The sequence below is a fragment of the Cyprinodon variegatus genome, unplaced genomic scaffold (assembly GCF_000732505.1).
Source record: "Cyprinodon variegatus isolate N-32 unplaced genomic scaffold, C_variegatus-1.0 Scaffold535, whole genome shotgun sequence".
In the NCBI taxonomy this organism is placed as follows: Eukaryota; Metazoa; Chordata; class Actinopteri; order Cyprinodontiformes; family Cyprinodontidae; genus Cyprinodon; species Cyprinodon variegatus.
In genome coordinates, this window is record NW_015150988.1 from 62,187 (window position 1) to 73,069 (window position 10,883).

The window sequence follows — 10,883 nt, forward strand, 5'->3', positions numbered from 1 at the left end:
GATATCAAAAAAGTACTCCAGAGTGTTGTTCAGCATGGGGGTGAGTAGAAAATGAAGGCTAATCATGTTTTGGGTGTACTATTCCTTTAAGCTCTGATTACCAACTATGTCATGGAAAAACCAATTAAACCGAGAACTGTGCCTCTTCTGTGACTGTTAATCCCTCAATAACAAGTATTTTTAGGAAGAGTGACCAATATGAGAATAAATTGCTTATCTGGCTGAATTTTGTGTCCTCATGATACATAGAAATCATAGTGAGGTCAGAGGAAATGTGCTTTTATGCCCTCCACAGAAAAGCCATATATTGTAAAGCACCCAGAGGACAAAGTGCGTTATGAGGGAGGACGTGTGCTATTGTGCTGCTCAGCTACAGGATTGCCTGCTCCAGACAAATACCACTGGTAAGAGCTTTTATTGATGTGTTAAAGCTCAACTGGCCGTCAAAAGTCAAAAGTGTGAGGAGCTGTGCTCAAAGTCAAAATAAACTGAAGTGGTATTAAGAAAGTTAAATAATATATCTCAAGGGGAATGTTTTGAACTATAATTACATCAATAAATAAAATGCTGCTAAGAGCATTGGGAAAGAATGATTTAATTAACAGAGCTATGGCTCTGGGTGAGTTTGGCAACTGGTTTTACAAGCAATGTAGCCAAACCTGTAGCAGGACCCATAAAATAATTAAAAAATGTGTGGCTTTGCATCCATAGCAGATTTAATCTGCTGACTTTAGTAACTTTCAAATAATCTTTGTTTTTTTATGTCTCTACTTTACCATGTAAACTACTACACAGGTACCACAATGGGACACTGCTGGATAAGAATGTGTATAAATATGGAGAAGACCTTTTACTACGAGACCTAAAACTAGAACAATCTGGGGACTACTACTGCAAAACCAGCAACCCTGCAGGGAGCGTCAAGTCATCTCCAGCTCACCTTACTGTAATTGGTACGTATGTATTCTATAAAAAAAATGTGGCTCATATGATTGCTGTTGGATATTAAACCTTGTGTCTCCAATTTTTAGGAAATAAAAATTCACTAATTTATTCTAAATCTAAAACTAAACTCTGAATTGTGTTATATGTTTAAAGGATGTTTAATAATGAAACCATAAACCAGGTGTAAAGGGTGATCGATACAGCAGATTGTCTCAAAAAATGGAGCAAAAATGAGAAAGAATGGAGATTTTAGACTTTTGCATAAAATCTTATTTATAAAACATGTGTAAAGCAAATTTATTATGCAATCTACTGCCTGTGGCATGGACATTTCTCAGACATTCCTTTTGATTTTTATCAGCTATAAAGGAAAACAGTTTAACATGATCAAAGCAAGCTGATGGAGGGATTATAACTTAGGCTGGCTTTTATCCCATTGCTTTTGACAATGACGTATTTAATTTCCATAGCTTCAAGAAAAACCACTGACAGAAACCAAAAAGCCACAAATAATTTGACTGTATAAAAATAGCCTCTTTTAAAATTGATTTAAGGGGAGCGTTGCCAGACCTGGGCTAAAACCAAGTCGTATATGAGCCATGTCAATGTATTTAGATAAATCACACCAAACCACAGGGAACTACAACTCCCAAAAAGAGAGTCAGTTCATCTGGAGAGCGAAAAAAACCTAAAGAAAAATAAAAGCGTCAGGTCAGTCTAACTGGGCTAAGGAATTAAGTTTTATTAGATTTACATTGGTTTAAAATATTGTCTTTTGAAGATGGATCTTTTTATTGGATAAGATGGTTCTGGGGACTGCAATCCCAAACTTCATTTTCTCTTCCAGTCCCTGAATGCAACACTGAAAATTTCTTGTTCTGTTAAACAACCCAGTGTTGAAGTGTAAAACTGCAGTACAGTAAAGAATCACTTGCTCATTTAAATATAATTTTTGCATTTTTTTCCTGTGCCCATGGTTTTCCCATCATATGAAGAGCTTGAATTGAGGTGCTTCTAACCAACATATATGGTGTCTTTGTTCCTGCTAATAATGAGATTAGAAGTTTTTTTCAGAAACATTCCGACTTTGACTTCAGTGAGGATTGTTACTGAATGCTATCGTCTTTCCTCTCAGTCTGTATTCAAACTGAGCTGAAACCCCACCCACATTAAGGCTGGGCACCCATTTGGCATCATATATGCCTCTACCTGAACTCCTGTTGCAGAGAGTGCAGGTTCTGAAATGTAACTTTGATAGGTTGAGTAGAAGCGATGCCCTGCCGCTTTACCTATATGTAAAAAGTGATTAGTCAGATCGTTTATTAATACTATTATAAAACTGTTACTCCAAACACTGATAAGATCATTTAAACTCCAAGTTATTTAGAAATGTATAAAAGATTAGAATTAATATTTGAAGGAACTGAGAGTTTTTTTTGTAAAAGTGGAAACAATATCTTTCCGATCTCTATTCCTGTGTCAACCGTGAGCTTTGTAGATATCTGAAGAGCTCCAAAGCTTTTTCAGGAGCTTGAACCTCTGGGGCATTAGCCCAAAGTAAAGCAATGGAGATAACTGGTTAAAGAGGTTTCTAGAAAACACAGTTCAGGAACTCAGTAGGCCTATGGGTTATCACAAAGGTTAACACTCTGGCACTGGATAGATGGCAGCAGACTCCTTAAGTGGTCCACTGCTTGATGGGAAACAGGTGAAACCAATTTCCCTGTCTCTCAGGGGGAAAGTGCTTGAGGAGAACCTCTGGGGGAAAAGCTGAAAACAGGTTAAATTAAGGAGGAAAATCCCAGACCACAAAATCTGCAGAGCGAATGATATGCATCTCACCACGGCCTGCTCCTCCCTTGGTGATTGCAGCAGTGTACCACATGATGATAGAGGACTACAGGATGGACTCAGTGATCGCGGTGTAGAAGTGTCCCATCACTGCTGCAGGAATTACATCCTCTGCTGTACCTTGAGGTCCTGAGTGATGATGGAGCCCAGGAGCGGAAGGCATCCGCCCTGGCACATGTAGAGTTAGGATGAGGAGGGGTGGTGCTGCACTCTTTCCAAATTCTTCAACTATCTTGACTGTTTTTAGAGCTTTGAGCTCCAGACTGTTGTGGCTACATTAAGGTTACGAGAGAGTGAATCCCCACCAGTAGGCAGATTTATCCCCCTCAGAGGTGAGCCAAGTGATGTGACTGGTGATGCTCTTAAAAGGAAGAGTCTTCTAAAAGAGTCTTCTGCTTCCCAATATGAGACTTTTTTAACTTTAATGGGGGGCTGCACAAAGTCAGTTAGGGTAGCACTGCTGAAGATTCTGGGATGGATTCTTTGCCTGGGGTCTTTCAAGTATTTAGATCAGGGTTCCTCTTTAGGTCGGTGTCTAGAGCACCTTTTAGGTATTCTCTGTTTGCACACATCTGAATGAAATTGCTGAATTATCTCATAATGATGCAGTCAAGCACTCAATCTGCATAGCTCAAATCAGTAAGGGAACTTCAGCAATTGCTTAACTGCCAGACATTACCATAATAAGTGCTATCCAAATAGCGCTGGCAGTGAGGAAGGAGCTAGGAATAGGAAGCAGGATGCAGAAGAACCTCCCGACGTTCCTAGCCACTGTAAGGAGCTAAATAGTTTAGCAAAATCCTTTGCACGACGGGATGTAAAGGCACATTCCACTCAGAGTTTAACAAAAATAAATTATTTATTCACGTGTACTCGTTATGATGCATGCAAACAACAAACCTTTAAATGTTTACGATTCTATGAGAGATTCAGCCATTCGCTACATTTGTGTAACATTTTTTGTAATTCTTTTTCAGAGCGCTGTAGTCCCAATTTGACTAACTTCATTCAGTCTTACGGGTGCACATACTGGCGTCTATAAGGCAAAGGCTACATCCACACTGCAGGCATTAATGCTCAATTCAGATTTTTTTTTGTAAAATCCGATTCTTTTGATTGGTTGTTCACATTTCCAAACATATGCGTCCTGTATGTGATCTCCTGTGAGAGCTGCAATGATACATCTTAAGTGTCATGCTCATTAGAGGAAGCTCCTTTTTTCATGACAATAAAAAAATGATGAGCTAAACATGGATCCTTGATCACTAAAACATGACTAGTAGTAGATTTCAGTTTTTGTCACAAGACTAAATAAAAATTAGCGGGTGGTCAGACAGACGTTTAAAATGCATCAAAGGCTACATTCATACTGCAGCCTGAAGTGACCCAAATCTGATTTTTTTGCCCATATGCAACCTGGATCTAATCTTTTCATGGCTGTCTGAACAACACAGATCTGATTTTTTCCAATGCGACCCAGGCCACTTGGCTATTTGTTCTGAATCCGATACGAATCCGATTTTTTCAAATGCGACCTGTGTCTGAACGGCCAGGTTGCATTCATCCGACCTGACCACCACTAATACTCAACAAAGGTTCCTACAGTATTACAGTATGTGTCCTGCTAAGTGAAAGCAGGAAGGAAAACAACCATGGAAGATGATAATGCGGAGAGCAGTCTTCCCTTTTGACTCTTTCAAAAAGATTGCACTTTCATCCACTGACTCCAGTTGGAACATAAATTAAAGATTGCTAGATCCGAAAAAAAGATGCACTCCAGCAGTGTTGTAATTAAAAGGATTAAAACAATTATAATTAAATAAAACTAATACAAGCATATAACAACAATAAACAAAACCACAAACGCAAAAACAGAGTCTCATGCTCCCAAAGTATAAGACTAGGTTTTAAAATGAGTTTTGAAAATAGACAGCGAAGAGGATTATCTAATGAGGGGGAGGAGCTAATTCCATAATTTTGGAGCAGTGACTAAAAAAGTGCAAAACAGACTGAAAAGCTCAGTGTCCTCTTGAGCTTCCCTTTGGACCTCAGCACCTCAAGGAGCAGCAGGTCAGCTGACCTGAGGCACCGGGTGGGAGCATAGGGGTGGAGAAGATCATAGAGGTATGGTGAGGCCAAGCCATTTAGAGACTTAAAAAACAAATTTAAGAATTTTAAAATGCACAAGCAGCCAGTTAAAAGGAGTGCAGCTGCATTTTGCACCAACTGGAGACGTGGGAGGGAGGACTGGCTCACCCCAAAATAAAGTGCATTACAGCAGTCAAGCCGGGATGTAACAAAGGCATGGATTACTGTTNTTACTACCAAGCTGATTTGCAGATCCTATTTAAAATCCCTGTCAATCTTAAAACTCAAAATTGAGATGACAAGATTTAAAAAAAAAAAACAATGAAAAGGCTTGAGTCAACGGGGGCAGGGGGGCTGGGGTGTGGTGTTTTTTTTTTTTAAATTAAAAAAGTTACTGGGACTAAACACCATCACTACAATTTTTTCTCATTAAGATTTAAAAAGTTCAGAGCCAATCTGATTTTTTGACCCTGGTATGCCTAAGCAGTCCTCGAAAGGCAGGAATTGAGGAACCCTGATAGAGATTAAATTATTCTTACATGTTAAATAGTCTGTAAATATATGTTCCTTTTAACATAATGCTTATTTATAGTGTGATTCATGCTTGACATTGTGTGTTAAAAATGTTGATAGCAGGTAACAAATTGTGTGTGCATGTAAGCTTTTTAAAAAATATTTTGTGTATGATTTTGAATTTTTTTTCCGATTCCTTGTGTTTTTGAATATAAATCTTAAAATATGCCAATTCATTTTATTCAGTTATATCAAATGAAACATATTTCATAGCAAATATAAGATATCTCAGTTGATAGCGATAATAACAATTGAAGAAAACTGCAATCTTAGCATTAACATAAAGACATATTTGATCTGTGAGGAACAAACCTCAATGCTTTAATGTAATTCTATTGGCCTTTCATATTGTATAAAAACCCAAAACATCTTAAATCTATGTCATCTTATCCACAGCCAAAGAATCACCTGCGTGCAATTCCACCCCTGAAACACACCTTGTAAGACTACCAATGGACTGCGTTCAACCTGGCACCCACTCCAAGTACTACAATGCAGGTCGATGTCCTCACAACAAATGCCCGGGATCTCTGGACTTTGACATGCGCTGCAGAGACGGAGATGGATTCTGCTGTGGGGTTCAGGAAATGGAAAGTCGCATCATTGACTGTGGCACCTACAAGCTCCCGATACGAGCTGTGATACACTGCAGCTGTCAGAAATGTGTTCAACCCACTGTGCTGGTTCGTGGCAGAGTTGCGGCAGCTGACAATAATGAGCCTCTGCGTTTTGGGCATATTTACATTGGTAAAGATAGAGTCGGCATCACTGGATACCAGGGTGGGTTTACTCTGCAAATTACTCCAGATACACAAAGGTTGGTTGTAAATTTTGTCGACCCAACTCAAACCTTCATCGACACTCCAAAGGTGTTTATTTTTGACAAGAAAGGTGGATCTATCTATCATAACGTCAAAGTGATGAGGAAACAGATACCGATTGATATCAATCCAAGAGAAACCAATTTTATTGACCTCGGAGAAATTAAAGGGGAGGATCCAATAGGGCAAATAGTTATTCCACCGAACTCCTTTTATAAAGACAATGGAGAAACCTATGAAGGGACAGTGAAAGCCAGTGTCACATTCATTGATCCGAGAAACATTACGACAGCAGCAGCTGCCCCGGGTGACCTCAACTTTGTGGATGAAGAGGGTGACATGCTCCCACTGCGGACCTATGGCATGTTTTCAGTTGACTTTAGAGATGAAACAAGTAAAGAAGTACTTGGAGCTGGGGCCGTCCAAGTTCTCCTTGACACACAGCATGTGAAAATGCAAGAGCACATTCCAACAATGAAACTGTGGTCTTTAAACCCAGACACTGGTGTCTGGGAGGAGGAGAGCAATTTCTCCTATAGCACAACTACTGCTGGTGGTCGTGGAAGAAACAAGCGAGAGGAGCGCACCTTCCTAATAGGCAACATGGAGATCAGGGAACGCAGACTCTTCAATTTAGATGTGCCTGAAAACAGGAGGTGTTATGTTAAGGTGCGTGCTTACATGAGCGATAAGTTCCTTCCTAATGAACAATTGGAGGGAGTAGTAATCAGTTTGATCAATTTGGAGCCCAAGCCAGGTTATTCATCTAATCCCAGGGCATGGGGACGCTTTGATAGTGTCCTAACTGGGCCCAACGGGGCCTGCTTGCCTGCGTTTTGTGATGCCATGAGGCCCGATGCTTACACTGCATACGTCACAGCAATACTTGGTGGAGAGGAGCTGGAGGCAGCTCCTTCTTCTCCCAAGATGAATCCAAATATCATCGGAGTGTCTCAACCTTATCTAGACAAATTAGATTACCAGCGTTCTGATCATGAGGACCCAGCTCTGAAGAAAACTGCATTCAGAATTAATTTGGCAAAACCAAACCAAAACAATCTTGATGAGACCAACGGACCAATATATCCATATCAGAACTTATTAGCTTGTGAAAATGCACCTGTGGATTCAAACCATTTCAGGTTTTTCAGAGTGGAAAAAGACAAGTATGAATACAATGTTGTTCCTTTTGAGGAGAATGACTTGACAACGTGGACGAGGGACTACCTCTCCTGGTGGCCGAACCCCCAGGAGTTCAGAGCATGCTACATTAAAGTCAAAATTTATGGTCAAAAAGAAGTAATGGTCCGGTCAAGGAATCTAGGAGGAACACACCCACAGACAAGGGGCAAACTGTATGGCATTAGAGACATTCGGAGTACACGGGACATGCGGGAAGCCAACACCTCGGCTGCATGTGTTGAATTCAAATGTGGTGGCATGTTATTTGATCAAGCAGAGGTTGATAGATCACTGATATCAATTATTCCACAGGGTAGCTGCAGGAGGATTGGCACCAACGGTCTCCTACAGGAATATCTCATCAAGCATCCGCCAGTTGCTCAAAACAACGAGTCACACGCGTTCACGATGCTAGCCCCTGTTGATCCATTAGGACACAATTATGGCATCTACACAGTCACAGATCAGAATCCCAGAGTTGCCAAAGAAATTGCTATTGGTCGTTGCTTTGATGGCACCTCTGATGGCTTCTCCAGAGAGATGAAGTCAGACTATGGTGTGGCTCTTACCTTTATGTGTCCAGAGAAAAAGATTAACAGAGAAAGCCTCTTCCAGCGTCTGCAGACCAACCCGGGTCAAACTCTTTCTCAAATGGCAAGGGACATGAGAGAAATGGAGGGGCTGCAGGTGCAAAGATCATCCACCCAGGTTGTGGCCTTTCCTTCAGAGCAGAGTGGAAGGACCCAAAGTCGGCGAGCCAGTTCTGTATCTAGAAGGAGAACATCCGTGCGGGCACAACAGCGCCAATAGTTGCCAAAAAGTAGGCTATTTTTACCCTGATCCTTACATTTAATTATGTCTCCCTTGAGTTTTATTCCTATGGCATTAAGAGAGACTAGTTTGAAGACACTAAATCTAAAGAGCAAAGATGATGTCTGGTCTAATAAAAGTATGACTAAAAATATGAATAAAAATAAATCAGTGACGATAGATCTACAAACATACAGGGAGATTATTTGTCTTATAGTAACTTGAAGGTTTCAATTTATTATTTTTTTTTGTTTCATTTCATTTATAAAAGGTTAACATCCATTGACTATTTCTTACTTGTATTTATGTTTTTCCTGTGTTCTAATTTTGGAAATGAATTTGTTAAACTGACAATGAACTCTTACAGGGCTTGTACGTATGTGGGATGTTCAGACATCTTTTATTGCTTGATTTAAAACCAAACCACTGTGATAAACCAAATGCCATTATAATAATTAGGTGTTGCAGCCGAAATTATTCTATTTAACATCCAAATGATCGCAGGAAAAGGTCCTAGCCCACAGATACTGAGCCTATTTCCCACAGATTGGTGAACTCTTTCCATTAAGGGGATATTATGTATGACATGCTGCTAATAAAGGATTATCAATATTTTACCAATATTGATTTAGTTGCATGTCCCTAAAAATGTAACACTGTGACCAGTTGAAACTTCAGAGGGTAAGAATCCGTATGTAACAGGAAAAAAAGGATTATTTAGGATTAAAAGAATAATTGTTTTTTTTTAATTACACTTGGACCTTGAAGCAGCATAGATTCAATTTAAATGTAGTATTGGTCAAATTCAGCATGTTTTGGAAATATTACAGCAAACTATCTAAAAATGGCCTGTAAATGAAATCACTCAAACAGTGTTTTCATAAACGCCTGAAGAAAACGCACTACTTTTAATATTAAGGACAGCTAAGTTAAACCCAGGTATCCTATTCTGATAAGTATTGATTAGCTTTTAAAGGATTAGTCCCTAAAAACTTAACTAGATGCGGATGGGCTCTCTTTCAGTCATACCCTCAGCTAAAGGCATGTCAAACTTTTAAAGTTAAAAAGCAAAACTGTGTATTATTATTAACACAATATTTTGTAGATTAACAAACATGCAGCTCTTGCTGTAATAGGTGGTATAGAGCACAGCTCAGACTTTCTAGCTAAATTAATTATTTTCCTGCAAATAAGTAAGTAGACCATGCAGAAATATGCTAAATAATCACAACATTACATAAAAGAACATTCTTAGTAAAACATAAAATGTGCCTTTAGTAAGGACTCTAGCTGCCATAAATTATATGAAGAATTAAAATGTTTTGCAAATAAAGATTTTAATAGTTAATGAGAAGGATTCATGAAAACCTATCTGCTTTTTCTCTATGCTATGCTTTTACTCTATGTCTTTTGATTCCATTATTTACTCTTTTGGGATTTGGTGGCTACATTTTCAAGCAAAAACCATTTGTTGAACCTTCAATTTAATCTCATAATTTAATAAAGTTTAATCAAGTTGGTGTCCACCATTGCCTTTTCATAAACGACTCTCATCAGTTGCATGAACAAAAAAATTTAGCAGCAGAAAAAAGGGCTGTTTACTGTTGCTTGGTTGGTTGAGAGAATTTGCTTTATGTCATCTGAAGGATACGTTAGCTTTGCATTAATAAGCTTATTAGCAAGTAGATTGATCGCAGTCTTCTGGAAAACTTCTAATAGCATTTTTTTCACTGAGCTTGCTGTAAATAATAATACTGTAATAATACTTTGTTTTTTTACTGATTGTTTTCAAACTGTACTCTTCTTCTTGTTCACTCTTTTTATTTTTTCTGAACCTATTTTTTGTTCAAAATTCTTATTAGACTGTTTTGTCATTAAAGAAACACATTGCAAAAATAATAAGTAAAACAACCTTAAAGCAAAAACAAAAAAATCATCATCATCATAAAAAAAAAAATATCTTATGCAAGTGAATAGCATTTCTCTGCTATTTACTTGCACAAGATTTTTTTTCTGAGGCTCAGGGTATGGAAACTTACCCAAAACATTTTTTTTAACCCAATTCATAATGATGCGTAAAGATTACATGTAAATATATCTAAATTTTTTGCATGCCAATGGGAGCTTCTCAGAGGTGTCAAGTAACGAAGTACAAATACTTTGTTACTGTACTTAAGTACACTTAAGGTATCCATACTTTACTCCATTACTTATTTTTCTTCTGACTTCTACTTATTACATTTGCACACAAGTATCTGTACTTTCTATTCCTTAAATGTTTAAAACAAATATTACTCGTTACTCTATGTATTTTATTTGCTCCATCCATGCAGATCATTGGCACCATCCACATCTAGTGAAAACTAGTGTAATTGGATGAGTCATATAATGCAAACACTCATTGGTTATTTACTCATCAAATTTGTGCTGACGCCAGAGATGGCAAAAGTACTCACTTTCCGTACTTGAGTAAAAGTACAGATACTTGTGTTAAAAAATACTCTGGTAAAAGTGGAAGTACTTATTAAACTTCTTTACTCAAGTAAAAGTAACAAAGTACAGGCTTGTAAATTTACTTAAAGTATAAAAGTAAAAGTAGAAACCACTTTTTTC

At 38.3% G+C, this 10,883-nt stretch overlaps 1 protein-coding gene across 1 annotated transcript in view; it reads left to right on the forward strand.

Annotated features, from left to right (window-relative positions):
• Window positions 1–8,973, forward strand: part of cilp2 (cartilage intermediate layer protein 2) — a 28,508-nt gene extending 19,535 nt beyond the window's left edge. Inside the window, exons 7-9 of the mRNA XM_015391300.1 lie at window positions 296–404; window positions 796–953; window positions 5,854–8,973. Coding sequence (XP_015246786.1) covers window positions 296–404; window positions 796–953; window positions 5,854–8,270 — 2,684 coding nt within the window. The 3' untranslated portion in view covers window positions 8,271–8,973. The remainder of the gene's footprint in view (window positions 1–295; window positions 405–795; window positions 954–5,853) is intronic.
• The last annotated feature ends 1,910 nt before the right edge of the window (window positions 8,974–10,883 follow it).